The 17,943-nt window shown below is 39.8% G+C and overlaps 3 protein-coding genes across 3 annotated transcripts; 2 read left to right on the forward strand and 1 right to left on the reverse strand.

Moving 5' to 3' along the window:
- The first annotated feature begins 934 nt into the window (after window positions 1–934).
- Window positions 935–3,320, forward strand: f2rl1.1 (coagulation factor II (thrombin) receptor-like 1, tandem duplicate 1). The gene is made up of 2 exons (XM_026176887.1): window positions 935–1,331; window positions 1,693–3,320. Exons 1-2 carry the CDS (start codon window positions 1,256–1,258, stop codon window positions 2,748–2,750), a joined length of 1,134 nt encoding a protein of 377 aa, XP_026032672.1. The 5' UTR covers window positions 935–1,255; the 3' UTR covers window positions 2,751–3,320.
- Window positions 3,321–4,651: 1,331 nt separating this feature from the next.
- LOC113025430 (proteinase-activated receptor 2-like) lies at window positions 4,652–9,539 on the forward strand. The gene is made up of 2 exons (XM_026173149.1): window positions 4,652–4,833; window positions 5,352–9,539. The coding sequence occupies exons 1-2, from the start codon at window positions 4,773–4,775 to the stop codon at window positions 6,440–6,442; spliced, it is 1,152 nt and encodes a 383-aa protein (XP_026028934.1). The 5' UTR covers window positions 4,652–4,772; the 3' UTR covers window positions 6,443–9,539.
- Window positions 9,540–16,248: 6,709 nt separating this feature from the next.
- On the reverse strand, window positions 16,249–17,480 carry ch25hl2 (cholesterol 25-hydroxylase like 2). The gene is given in 2 exon segments (XM_026176913.1): window positions 16,249–16,575; window positions 16,577–17,480. Coding segments are annotated over 2 exon segments (885 nt in total). The 5' UTR covers window positions 17,399–17,480; the 3' UTR covers window positions 16,249–16,512.
- Between the last annotated feature and the right edge of the window lie 463 nt (window positions 17,481–17,943).

The following is a 17,943-nucleotide window of genomic DNA, read 5'->3' on the forward strand; positions in this document are numbered from 1 at the left end:
GTTGGATTTCAGTCAGGCGGCCGTGAGGTCTAGTCAATGGTATAAATTCTTTCATTCTGCAGGAACTGCATGTATATTCTCACATTGTCTTGCACCACAAGAACCCTGCACTGTGAATCCCTCCATGGATATGCCTCCACAGAGCATCACTGACCCATTTCCAAATCTGTCATGCTGAACGATTTACAGGCAGCATAACTACTCCATAGGAATCTGCTCTCATCTGTGAAAAGCACAAGGTGCAAGCGGTCGCCCTGGTATTTCTGGTATTCTATGGCAAATGCCAATCTGGCTCCATGGCACCAGGCCGTGAGCACAGTGCCCACTAGAGGACATCAGGAGCTCAGGCCTGAGACCTTTCTGATTGTTTGGTCAGATACATTCAGACCAGTGTCCTGCTGGAGGTCGTTTTGTGCATATTGGGCTGTTCATCTTTGCATAACTGAGATAATCTGATTAAAAAAATGTGTCTTCTATTTTTTTCCTTTTTATTAGGCAGAATATCTGGGATACTCATTTTTTATTTGTATTGAAATACATGCAAAACCTTGTAGAATAAACATCTACACATTGGAGATGTTTTTTTTTTTAATCTGTAAGCAGCAATGTCCATGTGCCTTTCTCTCCAGCAGGTAGCGCTACATTACAGTTAAGTAACACTCTCCACAAACACTCTGCATTGTCAAGTTGCAATTAAATCCAAATCCATCTTGGCTGTCCTTCTGATGCATTTTAGGAATTCAGACATCCTTCAACAACATGTACTGAGACTGCGTTTCACATCACAGTCTGGGGCGGCAGGGCCGCATAAGCCGCACCCGCCGGTTAAATTTTCTTGTGGTTCCATTCTAGGTTTTATGGTAGTGTTTGTCTTTCGCTGACTATTGTTTAGGTCCGTAAAATCTTCAATGTAACTTTCAGTGCTTTTAGTATCATACAAAAATCGTGAAATTCTCCGCGGATTTATTTTTAAATAAATAATAACACGCCATACCCCTGAACATTGATCAGCAAAGCTGGAAAAGCACTGCCATAAAGCTTCGGCTAGAAGCGCAAGTCAAGCCCAGACAGGGCTGGCCTGAGTCTTACGCAAGGTCTCTTGTAAAGTCACCTGACATCACGCTGGTATGTAAATTAGCTGACTGTGGGCTCTGTCAGCTAGTTCGCCGGCACTAGCGGTTAAAACATGGTTTAAGGTCGCTGCCGATAGACCGCGTTCGCTATAATATTGTGTTTTAAACTAAGTTTTGCAGTCATGTCGTGGACTACAGGATCGATTCACCTGTTCCTGATTTTGTGTTTTACACAAACTTGCCTGACGATGCACCCAGGTAATATTTCAACCTGTTGATTTAGCCATTATTACCATACCGTAGTGACTGGCAAACTGTTCATTTTGAAAATAATTGGATGTTTTGATTTATTAATTTGATCTTTTTTTAAAGTGCTGAAGTCTTATGTCATTGCTTGATGTTTTAGTCTTGGATACATTCATTTGTTTGCATCAGTGTGATTGGTCAGAAACAGCTACAGTTTAATGGATGTTGTAATGCATACAGGTGACTCATAAACTAACGCAAACGGGTCAAAGTGCCCTAAGCTTAAGGAACTGGGTGTGACATTTGTTCCTATACACACCGTAAACCTGTTATTCTTCTGCTTTTCATATATTTTCATATTGTGACTTCACAGAAAACAGAGGCTTCACAGGTACAGAGAATAATGGAAGCCTGTGGATCAATCCAAATGACGAAAACGTCCTGAGCGGTCGCCTTACAACCGTCTTTCTCCCAATCATTTACATAATTGTGTTTTTGGTGGGTCTCCCCACCAATGCCTTGGCAATCTGGGTCTTCCTCTTCAGGACCAAGAAAAAGCACCCATCTTCGATCTACATGGCCAACCTGGCTCTGGCTGACCTGCTCTTTGTCATCTGGCTCCCCTTAAAAATCGCTTACCACTTCAATGGCAACAACTGGATCTACGGAGAAGGATTATGCAAAGTGCTGGTAGCATTTTTCTACGGCAACATGTACTGCTCAGTTGCCTTTATTGCATGTATAAGTGTTCAGCGTTATTGGGCTGTGGCTCACCCGCTGTCTCAGCAACAGAAGAGAAACCGTGTAGCTGTTTCTGTCTCCGTCACTATCTGGGTGGTGGTCTGGCTCATCAGCATCCCTCTCTATCTGTATAATCAAGAAGTTAAGATAGCAAGACTCAAAATCCTGACCTGCCATGATGTCACCAAGCCCTCTCAGAAGAAGATTGCAGCAGGCTACTTTCTGACAATGGGAATGCTGGGATTTGTCGTTCCCACTATTGTGTGCATCGTATCTTATGTTCTCATGCTGAAGGCTCTCAGGAACAGCATGAAGGATCCTGCCATTGCCAAGAGACGCAAAAAGGCTGTGGTCTTGATCGTCACTGTCCTTGTTATGTTTTTATTGTGCTTCACCCCGAGTAACATTATGCTGATGGTGCATTACATCCTCCTGCTTAAAGGGGCGGACAACAACTTGTATGGGTTTTACATCACGACCCTGTGCTTGGCCAGTCTCAACAGCTGTTTTGACCCTTTTGTTTACTATTTCATCTCCGAAGACTTCAGGGAGCACGTGAAGAACACATTCCTGTGTCGAAGTGAGCGGACAGCGCAGAGGATGAGGGTCTCCTTCAGCGCTTTGAAGTTCTCCAAAAAAAGCAACTCGTATACGTCAGGGTCAGGGAACACACGGAGCACGGATTGTTAGTGAATTCTTGATTTATTTTTTTTTAAGACTTGTTTTTATCATTTTACTTCCTGGTTTGTTACAGGTGAACAAGTCAGTTTGACTTTTAATGTTACTGATTTTTAAAGTTTTGTAAAATCTTTGCTTTCATTTGTTTTTTTTGTTTTTTTCTTGTTTAATGTGTAACATTTCTTAAAGCTGCTTTAATTTAATTTATCCAGGATGTGATCAATTGCTTTAGACATTACAAACGTGTCCAAAATTGTGCCATAATTTTTATTGAGAGCAACTCTGACAGCTTGTGCTAGAGTGCTTTTCTGCCTTGCTTACATAACATTTAGCGTATATCAAAGAAGATGAAGTCAGTTTTTGTTTGTTTTTTGGTAAATCTTTTTACTATATTTAAAAGGTTCTCAATAAAAGTATCACCTCAATTAATTGTGCTTTCTCACTGCATACTTGTTAGGTGTCATCCATCAGCTCACTATTGCTAACCGAACTGGTTACATTTGTGCACAATTCTTTAAATTAATTGAAGTTCTCTGATTTCAGTGCCATTAATTTAATAAGTAAAAATAATGTTTTATAAAACTGGAAAATGTAATATAATATTAAATGATATTGCTTTTATCAGTTTTCCATTATGCTTCTGACAGTTTGTGAAACAAGTATGCAGTTGCATAAATGCCATTGCATGTGGCATTAAAAGTGTTTCTGTTACTCACTTTGTTTGGTCATCAACATTTCCTCTGACTGTATCATCAGGTAAACACTTAGAAATGTCAAGCTAGATGTTCCTTATTTTCAAAACGCAGTTAGCTGTGTGTTCCAGAAATTTCCGCCGCTGTTCTTTTTGGTGGGTTAACATACACACAGATAGAGATATGTATGTATGTATGTATGTATGTATGTGTATATATATATATATATATATATATATATATATATATATATATATATATATATATATATATATGAGAGAGAGAGAGATATACACAAATCATGTACTTTGAATATCTCATTGGAGGACTAAAGAGCTTCATTTTGGGTCTTCTTGTTTTCATGACCTGCCAAATAATGATCACTTACTACAGTACAGTGAGAATTCCTGCATTAAATATACAGTTATAATTTTTGCCTTTGAGCAGAGTTGGGTTTCCTGAAGTTCCCTCACAAAGGGAACTATGAGTTCATACAATTTTTTTTTCTTTCTTTCTACAAGCTCGGATTGTACAGAATGTACCACAGCACACCTCGGCACACCTACACAGGAGAGACAGATCATATCACTTACACAGTTACATGTTTTGCCCCTTTTGCGCTTATTTTCATATAATTTAACTAATTATTTACATGGCTAGATACCAAGAGGAAGAGAGATGGCATGATATCAAAAAACAAACAGTGTGTATTCACAAAATCATAATTTCAGCCACACAAAAACATACTTAAGACCCACCTTTTCCCTACAGTTCATTTATATATTTACAGTGTTGATATTTCCTGTCTGCTGTGCGGTGGTCTGTAGTTTCTGTAACTCTGGAAATAAAACCAAATGACTAGTTAAAGCATCAATCAACAGAACATTCGTCAACTTAACGTGTTTGACTTTAGGCCTGTTTGCTGGCCATGTTTTCTCTTTTTTTCTAAACGATAAACACTCAAAAAACTAATGTCAGATTTGAAATAAGTTTCTACTTCAGTATCAATAAAATTCAGCCACCCTTCATTTACCACTGACAACGGAATTTTAAAAATGATAATAAAATAATTCTTTATAATGTGTGGTAAAGGTGCCTGTAACTTATATGGCATGTTTATTTACTGCGTGTTTTGTTCTCACTGAATCAACGGAGCTCCACAGGAAATGCACCTGAGGGCGGACCGGGCGGGCGGGTTTGGACATGACGCAAGCGTAGGAACAGGTACTCTCGGGGTGTGTCCTTCAATGTTGGAGAAGTCGTCGGACATTTAAGACTCAGCTGGCTGTTAAGAGGTCGAGAAAAGGAGAATTTGCACCGAGAGAGTCTCAGTGATAGAAACATGGGTTCAACACGGTTACTGTGGCTGTTGGTTATTTTCTGCTGCGGCTCCGTCTCATCACGTAAGTTCAAAATCCCTGCGCTGTCTCGAAATGTCAGGGTGCTGTTATACCGAGCTCGGCTCATGTTTTGTTTTGTTGTTGTTGTCACGGTCTAAAGACGGGTGTCTAAAGAGCAAATATTTTAACCGAGCTCTTTTTAAACTGGGATTGTAGTAACTTCACAAAAGAGAAAACTTTCGGGAAATAAAGGCTTACTTTTCAAAACTTAAGAAGATACTTGACACAGGATCGTTTTTACGAATTTAACAGATCCTTATCATTATCATGTATGCTTTAGACCAAAAGGTTCTGTACCTAATGAAACGACTCCTGTACCTAATGAAACGACTCCTGTCTGAGGCCATTGTGATGCCTCAAATAACTTGTTTGGCTCAGCCAACAGAACTAAACCCAAATTTAGTTTGGGGCGGGGGGTCTGTAATAACAACTTAAATGATAAGCTGTCATTGGTGTTCTGTCTGCTGTTTAATCAGTAATTTAAACTGTAATATTTATTTCCGTTTGTATATGTGTTTTAGAGAGAGGCCGGACGTTCATCGGACAAAAGGACCCTGAAAATTCAAACCAAGTTGTTGTGGATGAGGAAGTATCAGCTACGCTTAAGAGTAGCCTCACCACAGTCTTCTTCCCGATCGTCTACATCATCATATTTGCAGTTGGACTTCCGGCCAATGGCATGGCAATCTGGGTCTTTCTCTTCAGGACCAAAAAGAAGCACCCTTCATCAATATACATGGCCAACCTGGCTCTGGCTGACCTGCTCTTTGTCATTTGGATTCCATTAAAAATACACTACCACATAAACGGCAACAACTGGATCTATGGAGAGCCTCTCTGCAAAGTCCTAGTGAGCTTCTTCTACGGGAACATGTATTGCTCTATTCTGTTCATCACCTGCCTGAGCGTGCAGAGGTACTGGGTTGTGGCTCACCCGCTCTCTCAGCAGAGGAAGAATAATAAAATTGCCATTGGTGTCTCTGTAGCTATCTGGGCTTTTATCTGGGTCACCACCACTCCTCTGTACCTGTATGACCACACGACCAAGCTAAAAGACCCCAATGTAACCACATGTCATGATGTGACTGTCATAAAGGACCTAGAAATTCCATTCGAGTCTATCAGGTTGCCATTCATCTACTTTATCATGATGGGAACAGTTGTGTTCCTAATCCCTTGCATAGTGATCATTGTAGCCTATGCTATGTTGCTGAAGGCTCTGGGGACAAGCATGGAGGAAAGTACAGCATCAAAGAACCGACACAAAGTTGTGGTGTTGATCGGAATCGTCCTGGTGACCTTCCTTGTGTGCTTTATTCCCAGTAACATCATGCTGCTGGTGCATTACGGTTTACAAAAGAACAGTATAGGAAATCATGGTTACAACGTCTACATCTCTACTTTGTGCTTGGCAAGTCTCAACAGCTGCCTGGACCCATTCATCTACTACTTTGTGTCTGAGGATTTCAGAAACCATGTGAAGAACACTCTGCTGTGTAGGAGCAGCAGGGCTGTGGAGCAAATGAGAGTTTCCTTCAGTTCCATGAAATATTCCAAGAAGAGCAAAGCATACGTGTCAGATGTTGGGACCACGCAGAGCAGCACCTGTTAGTGAGAAAAGGAGAGGAGAGACTCTGATTCCAGGCCTGGTTGTGCTTTTACAGTGTAAACACTGTAAACAAAAAAACTAAAAAAAACACATACCAGATGGACTCTGGTAACCAGAGATGAACTTTTATTTATAATTTGAGCCGCTTGGCATTAAAATGTGAAATGTATATGAGTGCCTGTGTTACGGGTCCACACCTGCTTCATACTGACATGCAGAGCTTTGAATGGACTAATGTGCTTCTTCCTGTGGTTTTGACTGATTATCTTTGAATATCAATAGAAATGTAATTTAATATGAATGACATTTATACTATAGACACATTAACCTGTTCAGAGAGCTTGTAAATATATTGATTTTTATGAGATAAATTTGCTTTTTTTTTTATATACACACACAATTCATGCATCCAGCAAGTTTTATTTTTGTCATTTTAAAGCCCTTTTATCACACTTTTGCTTATTCAAAACAAAAAAAAATGAAGGGAGAACAGTTGACATTGTTACTAAGTTTCTTAAATAAATGGTAAAACAACAGGATTTAGTATCTGCGAAACTTCTTTTGTGCTATTACGTAACTGATAACGTTCCTGTGACTCGTGAGTCACTATTCTCATTTTCGTCCTGCATCTGGATGAGACGCAGTGTCATTGATGAGTCTCGGGCAGTAATTCCTGGAATGTTGTTGTGCAGAAACTCGGTGCAACTTCACACAGTGTAAAGGCCAGCGTTTTAAGCTTGAACTTTTAATGTTCACTCCTGTTCGGTAAATGAGCTTAGAGTGGAGAGTGTTGAGGAATGATTAACAGATCAGTGAGGACGACCTACATATAATTGCATTTTCTACCGAGTGGTTTTAGTGGCAGACTAGTTTCACCTCTGAAACATAAATAGCTAGTTTCACGTCATCTTTATTCATTTGGTTTAACCCAGTTAGTGTTTTGTATTTTATAAAAAAAATTAATGGCGTGCAGTCCTCTTAGAGGCCAGTATTGTTACACTTTTTTTCAGTCGACATTGCCAGCGTCTAAAAGACAATATGGTCAACAAATGTATAAAGGGAAAATCTACTGCAGTCTTTTCTCTGTAGATAAGGAGTAGGTAAACTGCCGTGGTTCAAACACTGACCCCACCCATTTACCTGCCACCATCCCCCCCAGGTACACGTACACACACAAACAGGCCAAGAATGCTGCTTCCCATTTAACGACTGGTTGTGGGAGCGCTCTGAGGTAAATGATTGTTATGGAGTGTCACCTTACCTTTTGTCAGCGCTCTGTGTAAAATGCGTTCTTTGCACATGTTGGGGGCAGGGACAGGACACACCCTGCCCTGGTTGCATTCACGTAGCTCCACAGACAGGCACAGGCACAGACACAGTTCCCGTTTATTCAAGAACCACTTGTTGGATTTCCTCTGAGCAAAATTATTTTTAACAAAGCGTTGCGTGACTGGTACAGAAAACTGCTAAAAAAATAGGACTCAAAGATGGGTTTTATGGATATGGCTTCAGCTTCTATAAATGATGAGTTTAAGCTCTTTTATATTTTATATTACTGGTTTCATGAAGGTAGGAGTTGGTTGTGAGTCTTTAAAGTTAGGAACTTATGAAAGGACTCACATTTTCTGAAACAGAATTCATGTAGAAAAGGCTAGAAAGGCTCCAATTATGATGGTTTGTTCCACATCACATTTAGCTCTCCAAATAGTCAGTGCACAGGTTCAGTCTCAACGCAAATGGCTGCAGTGATTCTGTACTTCTGTTTAATATGATTACAGTACAATGTGTTCCATTGTTGACCTTTACAGTGGTGGATATCAGACAATATGCAAGATGTACAATACTCTGCAAATGTCTTGATCGCCACTTATTTTTTTTGAATATGTTGCTTCCAATGAGCCAGACTTTCATGTAAATTTGTATATGTAAAAGACTGCTATTGGTTGCTGTTCATTCTGCAACTCATTTTATTTACCGAAAGACCTCACGGTTTCCAGCTGGGCCAACTAGAAAAGAGGAAATGCAGCCTGTGGTTTAAGCCAAAAGACTTCCACTTAACAGAAGTCTGGTTTTATGTTATTAAAGTAAACAAAGAATGCAGACAGTGAGCATGGTGGAAATTTCACTTTAACCTCTGTGTGCGTAAGACATTTTTTTTTTTTGAATGATCTGCCTATGCTGGAATAATGGCAATAACTACTGCTACATTTAACTAGCAGTGAAGTAGCAGTGCGTGAGACCAAATAAAACCAGTGGCACTGTGGTTATGACATGCTGAACCGCAGACAAAGCAAGCTTTGTTTCACATGCAAAATGTAAAATGGTGAAAATAAATTTCTCACGCTGAATTGGTGCCACCTTAGACTCTTAGGTGCCTAAAACTTTTTTGAACTGAGCAGTTTCTTTCATATTACAGGCCTGCTTATAGTGTACATCAAAGGTTAGTGAGGGTCTCAGTTTCTCCGAAACTATTCTAATGGTCACCAAACCATGCCTTTATTAATATAAACATCTTTATTTACCCCACACTGCTATTTTTTGGGGGGTTAATAATATTCAGAGGGTAAAATAAGTAATGAACACGCCATCAATTTTCTAAATAAATATATTTCTAAAGTTGCTATTGACATAAAATTCTCACCAGATGTCAGTACCAACCCATGTGTTCCACCCATATAAAGAAATAAAATCACAGATGTTTGTGAATTAAGTTATGTGTAAGAATGAGAAATCACACAGGAAAAAGTATTGCCTTTTTGCACCTAAGTAGTACATTGACATAACTACTTTCTCCCATGTAACTGACAGTCTGCCTCGAAGAGATAATTTATGTACTCCTGATAAACTGGTGTCTTAATACAATTATGGACTTCACTCCTTTGAAAATTCACAGAACTGTCAGACTCTCTTTCATCCACTATGTTCCCTGGTTCATGTATCAGGAACACATGCACCACAATAAGGATGCCCTGTCTACACCTTAATTTGAATATTATACAACACTCATCAGGTCTGCTCAAGGAGGACTCTTTCCTCCTGACTGTTGGGGAAATATCTGGATTTATTAAGAAATCTTAATAAAGACCCATTTCTCACTCAAGTGGCTAAATCCTGTTTATCTTCTCTCTGTCTTTAGCTGATATTATTCACTCTTCCCTAATATCTGGCTTTTTCCTGCACCGCTTAAAGCAATGATAATGCCAACTCTTAGGAAACCCCATACAGACCCTTTCAAATAATTATTGTCCATATGCTAATTTACCTTTGGGAAATAACTCTTGTTGTTTAGATCTAACTTCAACTTATTAGCAATCATCTTTTTGAATTATTTGATAAATACAATTATAAATAGATAATCTGGTTTTCAGCCACTTCATAGAGCAGGGGTAGGCATGGTCAAAATCACAAATGATCTTCTGTTGGCAGCTGACACTGGGCTGTTAACCAAATGCTCCTTGATCTGAGCTCTGCCTTTGATATTGTCTCTCATGATATTCTTTTAAATAAGGCACTTTCCATGTCATGTTGTAAATTGTAATCTCAGATTGTAATCAGGTATGTACAGTTAAAACATCTCACATCACAAGCTTCCCCAGTCATCCCTAGTGTTCCCCAGGGCTCTTTCTTAGGCCCCGACTCAATTTGCTATTCATCAGTAAAGGGGCGACTTACATTTTTATGGCAGGTTTTACACGTCTGCCCAGAGTAAACCATTTGTTGGTGTGTCATGGGTTTCACACCTTAGAATTAGAAATAGAGTTTGCATAATATTGGTAAGAAAGGAAAGGAAGATAGTTTAACCAAAAAGAGGCAAGAATTAACCACCAGATTTAATTAAAGGTCAGAAAATAGAGCAAGTACAATCATATAAATATCTTGGGACCATAATAAATGAAAAACTGAACTTTGATCAAAATTGCAAATCAGTTTGTAAAAAGGGTCACCAGCACCTTTATTGTCTTAGGAAACTTGTTCACTTCCACATTGACCAAAAAATTTTAACTTTGTTTTATCGTTCTTTTATTGAGTCTGTTTTATCCTTTTGTTTGGTGGCATGGTTTGGTCAGACCTCTGTCACAGAGAAAAACTCTCTAAATCAGATAGTGAGATGGTCCAGTCGTCTGATAGGTGAGCCACAGTCTTGTTTAGCCTCCCTGTACTCTAAGCAGGTACAGAGGATGGCTTTATCAATCCTTAAAAATGGTTCCCATCCTCTAAGGGGTGAATTTCAGCTTCTTCCCTCAGGACGGAGGTTTCTATTTCCGAGATGTAGGACAAAGCGTTATAAAAATAGCTTTGTCCCCGTTGCTGTCACTGAATTAAATAAAAACTGTTTTTGATTCGAAATATCAAAACTACTATATATGTGCCACAGTGAGTTTTATATATACTAGGTATGTGTGTTTTTAAAGGGATGCCAAATGCTGTCATTTTTCTGTAAAGCAAATTTACCTTGCCTTTGGGTATAAATAAAGTTACCTTGACCTTGAGAACCTGGTTTTAATAAAGCACAGGAGTGTTGGATGTTACAAAACAGTGTGCTATTGAACAAGGTACAAAATGTTCAAAATGCATGAAGATTTTGCATTTTGAAATGTCCAAACTGGTGAAGTTAAACTGACCTTTAATCGAGTTTAAAACAAAAAGTCAAAGAACTTACAGATGCTGTGACACAGGACAAAGGACACACTAAAGCACAAACACAGAAGGGTCACTGTTTTTATACTTTAGCAAGATGCTTACTTCTGCTTTTCTGCATACCTCATACACAGTTTAAATTCATTGAAAGGTCGTATGCCTACGTATGGTATAGCTGGAAACACACAGAATACAGACACTGATGTTGTACAGATATGCCTGCTTAAAACTGTCACGTGGTTAGCTGAAATATGTGTAACCTCTGTTGTCAATAAGAGTGAGGCGGACGCAGAGGAATTGGAGTTGCTTGGACAGGCGAGTCGCACTCACTGCTCTCCAACGCTCCCCTCGCAAGTAAAATGTACACTGGTGTCTGTGTGGTTGCTTTCAGCAACAGGTTCTGTTTACCAGCAGGGTCCACTTAAACCCAACATAAATGAATTTTCATAGATCATTAATATGAATCACAGAAGAGATAACATAGTATCCTCCTCCACATTACTGTGATAAAGAGAACACTTTTGTATTCATAACATATTTATTGGACCTATTTATTACATCTTTCATTAAGCTGATTGTAAATACTGAACACAATCATGATATAGCAAGGTCAGTATTGCCCTACAATACAGATACCGGTATTTGAAGATGCAGGATTTTAGGTAACACGTAATTTTGTCATAGTTGTACGGCTTTAATTTGGCTTTAACAACATCTAGGACAAATAGTTGACTTTATGACTGATGTATTGGGAGGAAATTTTAAATTATGAAGTTCCTGTCCTGACCATAATAAAAGAGGTTGTTTCATAGCAGTCATGCACTTTACTCTGCCTCCCCCCTATGCTGAGCAAATGCACACATGCATACACAGATCTATTTGAAGTATACCTCTGTCTATACAGGAAGAGGTACACCTCGTCTAGTTATAAATACAACACATTTTGTACATTTGTCATCTTTTACGTAGCATGCTTATACCACTGTGACCTTTGCTGTATAAATATACTACCTGCAACTCTTGCAGGTTTCAAACTAGGACTTTAAGTTAAAAACAGCAGGGGTCAACACAGGTCAACAAGAGCATGGGAAACAGGTGGGATCACAGCTGTAACTAATTACGGTCCGAAGAGACCAAAAAGACTTTTCACATATGACAAATGGAATTAAAGGGAATTAAATAACACGTCACCTAGAATTAAGCAATCACATGTTTTGTCTCAATAAGGATGTTGTGACAAAACATTAGCTCATTTAACAAATAATTTTTAAAAAATGCTTAAACCAAAGGAAGTCATTCTATTTCTGTTACACATTTAAACACACTTTAAACTAGTCTAAAGGTTGATCCACCATCTGGACACTTTTGTATTTGTATTTGTATTTTGTATTTACTCTAACTCATTTGGCCCTTATATAAGTCACTATTTTATAGTTTAATTCACTCTAAATTCACTGTGAAATGAAAAAACAATTTTTTTTAGAGATATAGTCACACTACACACGGTGATCACAAAGAATATAACACATGTCTGTCCAATACAGCACTCAGCAGTGAAGTAGGATAAGTAGTTTCTTCAATATGAGTTGATAATTTAATGGCAAAGTTGTGATTGTAGGAATAAACTTTATTTTAATAAATGTCTGAATAATTTTTTCACCACTGATTTGACTTCTTGTCATTGCCCCACTCATGTCATGGTTTGTTTTGCACACCGCCAACATCTGTCATTCCACCTCGCAGACACCTATGTTCAATCCACCTCCTCCCCATCTCCATGTTACTCGGGCTCCATCCGAGCATCCAACTCGAGAAACCTCGGTCAGAACCAGGCTCAGGGAGGGGCGGCCATCTGCTGCGACCGGTTGGGGTGAGAGTGTTAGGATGCCTGGGTCGTCGACCCAGGGTTTTTGAGTTTATGTTATTATTTATAATTTCTAGTTTTTGGTTTCTTTGAGTTCCGTCTTATGGCTTATGTCTCTGTCTTCTTTAGTTGCTCTGTCTCCCCTATCACCTGCATCCCCTTGTCTAGTTCGCGTCTCTATGTATCCTTAGTTCCTATATCCCCGTGTTCAGTCAGTGTTTGTGTCTGCCCTGGTCCCACGTCTCTATTCCCTCTGTAGTGCCTGCATGTGAGTCTGTGTTATGTGTTTCCTGTTTTACTTTGAAGGTCTCTGTCTTAGTGTGTTCAGTTTACGCTTCCTTTTGTCTCGTCAGTTCTGATTTGCCCCAGCTGTATTTCCCTCCTGTTATTCATTCCCTGATTGCTCCCTCTGTGTATTTAAGCCCTGTGTTTCTCTGTGTCCGTGTCGCGATCTACCGTTTACCAAGCTGTGTGTTTTGTCATTTTTCCAGTTTAAGTTTGTTTTGAGTTTTTCAGTCATGTTATATTTTGAGTCTTAAATTAAAGCCTTTTTGAGTTCACGTCTGTCTCCAGAGTCTGCACCTTGGGTCCTATTCCTGCCTGCACACAGCCATACCTAACAGAGAGAAGGAAGACAGGATAAAAGACATGCTGTGGAAGAGAGACAGAGGTTAATAACAGATATGCTTCAATGCAGAGAGGTCTATTAATACATAGTGAGCGAGAAAGGTGACTGGAAAGGAAAAACTCAATGCATCATGGGAATCCCCCGGCAGCCTACATCTATTGCAGCATAACTAAGGGAGGATTCAGGGTCACCTGGTCCAGCCCTAACTATATGCTTTAGCAAAAAGGAAAGTTTTAAGCCTAATCTTAAAAGTAGAGATAGTGTCTGTCTCCCGAATCCAAACTGGAAGCTGGTTCCACAGAAGAGGGGCCTGAAAACTGAAGGCTCTCCCTCCCATTCTACTTTTAAATACTCTATGAACAACAAGTAGGCCTGCAGAGTGAGAGCGAAGTGCTCTAATAGGGTGATATGATACTACAAGGTCATTAAGATAAGATGGGGCCTGATTATTTAAGACCTTGTATGTGAGGAGCAGGATTTTGAATTAAATTCTGGATTTAACAGGAAGCCAATGAAGGGAAACCAAAACAGGAGAAATCTGCTCTCTCTTTCTAGTCCCTGTCAGGACTCTTGCTGCAGCATTTTGGATTAGCTGAAGGCTTTTCGGGGAGTTTTTATGACTTCCTGATAATAATGAATTGCAGTAGTCCAGCCTGGAAGTAATAAATGCATGAACTAGTTTTTCAGCGTCACTCTGAGACAGGATATTTCTAACGTTAGAGATGTTGTGCAAATGGAAGAAAGCAGTCTTACATATTTGTTTAATATGTGTGTTGAAGGACATGTCCTGGTCAAAAATGACTCCAAGGTTCCTCACCGCGTTACTGGAAGCCAAGGTAATGCCATCCAGAGTAAGAATCTGGTTAGATACCATATTTCTAAGATTTTCAGGGCCGAGTAAAATAACCTCAGTTTTATCTGAATTAAGAAGCAGAAAGTTAGCGGCCATCCAGATCTTTATGTCTTTAAGACATTCCTAATTGGTGTGTGTTATCTGGCTTCATAGATAGATAGAGCTGGGTGTCCTCTGCATAGCACTACAGCCAGCTTGAAGGCTGTAGTGGTACATAGCCGATTATTAGAGATAGGTTGATCATATTTAAGATCGAAGAATTAATTAATGGCAGGACTTCTTTGAGCAGTTTTGTAGGAATGGGCTCTGAAAGACACGTTGATGGTTTGGAAGAGGTAATTATTGAACCACAGCCACCCCCGAAGATGTGATGTGTATGATGATGTCACTTCTTGTCATTGCTCTACACATGCAATGTTTTTGAAGCGTGCTCTAACTGACATATGGAAAATGAGATAACAGACCTAACACAACCTTGTTGAATTTAATATTACAACAAGAACAACTTCTGCTCAAGGGAATAGATTTTTTTTCCGAGAAGAGTTAAACAAATAAGAATTGAGGCAAATAAGTTAAACCTCAATACTGTCCTGAAAGAAAATACCTATATTACTCTTGTGTTACATATATTCATTTGCAATAAAAAAAAATAGTTCATGTTAAAAATATACACATTATTCATATTGTTCCTCAACATGCATATCCCATAATTAGAACAGGATTAACAAAAGAATAAGTTGTGCCCGAGAGCCCTGTCTGCAGTGTTTCTAAAATAAACGCAACATGTTTGAGCACAAAAAACATGCTAAACCGGTTCAGACTGCAGGTAGGAACGCACAGTGATGAATAACAAGGACAGATAAGTCACAATAACTGTTACTGCAGAACTATGAATCCCTATCGCCTAGAACTGTGATATAACCAGAAGCATAACTGGAAAATAACCAAGAATGCATTGGGAGTTTTTTTGGTCTTTTTTTGTTTTTTCCCAGTGGGATGTAATTTTTGCTTTACATGTATTTGTACACTTGTTCTTCTTTTTGTGGTTTGGAAAAAGACTGACCCCTACTGGTTTCTTTGTAATAATATAAACTAGGATTTCATGATTTTATTTAAACACCAAGTTATTTGGGAAAAACTACCTGAAAAAAAGGTTGTGATTCTACTTTTAAATAATTTGTAAAAAAAAATAATCAAAAAGAGCGAAAAATCATTTGATGTTCATAAAAGCAAATAATATTCTATCGTAGTCAATAAAAATTTTTCAAAAGAACAGCACCTGCAGTTCAGTATTAGCTGTCAGGGCAGCTATTGCAGTTTCTCTTCGGGGGCTTTAATTAAGAACTCTTCCTGCAGGACCATTTTGTCTCAAAGAGAGAGAATGATGGATTAGTATTGCGCCCACGCATCATACTGGGATGCAGCTAAAAGGCAGCCATTCATGCGTGGGAGTGAGAGGGTCATTGCTGAGGAGGGAGAGAGGAAGAATGTACGTGCAAACTTCTGTGTAATCACTCTGACAGATCACACCATCCTCCGTCAGCAAAGACTCAGAGCTACTCAGTGACATTCGACAAATCAAGGAAGGACTTCAAATCATTTTTTAAATTTTATTTTATATTTCTGGTAGCTCCAAACAAATTACACATGTAAGGTACCTGACCTGAGAATGCCACTGAGACAATTAACAGCACATCAATTCACTGACATAAGTGGAAAATCTCTATGAATAAGAGATATATGTTCATTGCACAAAAGTATAAGATAATCTATACTATCATTGTACAAAATACAAACATAAAAAATATCTTTTGACAACTTACCACACTGTCAAACAATGTTAGATTGATTATCAGCTCGTAAAATGTGAAAAATATCCATGCAGTCAAAGATAGCCACATAGTGGAAATCGTTATTATCAAAGTGAGAGTTAAGAGTGGGAGACGTAAAAGAGAGAAATTAGTCTGCAGGAGAGTAAAGAGGAAAAATGAGTCTGCTGGAATAAAAGCATCAACAAAAGAGGCAGTTTGAGTAAACTAGCGATGGAGTCATTGAAAGATTAATTCAAGTTCTTTAGTCTTTTCTTCCTTTCATCTCTTCTGGCTCTCCCGTGGCAGAGTGGCTGGAGGCGGTTGGTACAGTGTGGGTGCCCCCCAGCCAGTCCCAGTGAGAGAAGAATGGGGCAAAGTTAGTGCCAGGTCTCTGGTGGTGAGTGTCATGTTTCGGAGCACCACCCCAGAGGCCAAAGGGCACCAAGTTATGTGTGGCCCAAGGGAAGTCATAGCCACAGTGATCCTCAGTGGAAACATAGACATTGAATACCATGAAGCTCCATGCTGTGAGGCAGTGGCACTGCAGCAGGATGGGGTCTACTGTGGCCCAAAATCCCACGCTAAATAACTCCCAACCAGACAGGTACTGGGTGACAAGGCTGAAAGGCTGGTTGTACTGGTGGTGGATGGCGTGGAAAGTGCGGTACAACCAAGCAACCCGGTGGTGCAGCAGGTGCCACAGGTAGTACTGGAAGTCAAAGACCACCATACAGCCCAGGATGCCCAGGAAAAAACTGAACAGAGTGGGGGCTTCGGGGGGTAGAGGGGTTGGTGGCCTCCACAGCCACTGTGCAACTGCAGCAGGAAAGATGTAAAGCAGGTGGTTGTAAATGGTGACACCCAAGGTGGGCCAAATGTTAGGCCAGGTGATGGGTCTGTCTGGATGCAGCCTGTAGCGGTTGATGCACGGCCAGGTGGGAGCCAGCAGGTCCAACACAGTGTAAAGAGCGACCAGGAGAAAATAGGTAGTGACTGAGAGGACCACGGGGAAGAGAGGACTTCTTAGGAGGTCGTGGTAGTTCTGACGGAGATAGTCCCAAATAGGCTGCAGGACCAAGTCCTGGGAATAATCCCCAGTCACATTGTCTACATATGACATCCAAGATAAAGTCTCAGTTCTGAGTAACCCGCCCACGCTCATCATTAATGTGGCGTTTCTCTTCCAAAGATGGCTGATCCAATAGGATTATTTTTAACAAGCAACCAAAGAGGATAAAGAGGGTCTGAATGAAAAGAGGGATCCAAGCTTCCTCGTAATAGGTTAAGCGACAGCAAATTGCCTGGTGATGGTGTGCCAAATTGGACTGGTGGACTGTCTTAGCCTCTTATGTATGTTCAAGCCCCACCTCCACCATCCCCTCCACCCCCATGCATTTTAAAAGAAGGCGCTTTTTAAAGGCCCTTTTTCATGGGCACAAGGACTGCAGCCAGGACTCAGGAGCCGGGCCTCAACAGTTCTCATTTTTGACCCAAATCATCGAGGGAGCTTCCGTCTTCTTGAGAATTCAACTCGGAGACGATGTCATTTAGCTCCTAACATTCTCAGAAAAAAACATACCAAGTTATATTTTCACTACTGCATGTTAACAATCAGCCCTTTCATTTTTCTGCCCCCTCACTCTCAAATCATAAGACAGGGAACACGCACATACACACACCAATACACACAACATCAGACCAAAACAGTAA

The sequence above is a fragment of the Astatotilapia calliptera genome, chromosome 7 (genome assembly GCF_900246225.1).
Source record: "Astatotilapia calliptera chromosome 7, fAstCal1.2, whole genome shotgun sequence".
Classification (NCBI taxonomy): Eukaryota; Metazoa; Chordata; class Actinopteri; order Cichliformes; family Cichlidae; genus Astatotilapia; species Astatotilapia calliptera.

Excerpts from the sequence above, each read along its gene's own strand:
- LOC113025430 (XM_026173149.1), top strand. The coding sequence starts at position 4,773 with ATGGGTTCAACACGGTTACTGTGGCTGTTGGTTATTTTCTGCTGCGGC. Across the intron at positions 4,834-5,351 it reads CTGCGGCTCCGTCTCATCAC|AGAGAGGCCGGACGTTCATC; the intron begins GTAAGTTCAAAA and ends TATGTGTTTTAG.
- f2rl1.1 (XM_026176887.1), top strand. The coding sequence starts at position 1,256 with ATGTCGTGGACTACAGGATCGATTCACCTGTTCCTGATTTTGTGTTTT. Across the intron at positions 1,332-1,692 it reads TTGCCTGACGATGCACCCAG|AAAACAGAGGCTTCACAGGT; the intron begins GTAATATTTCAA and ends GTGACTTCACAG.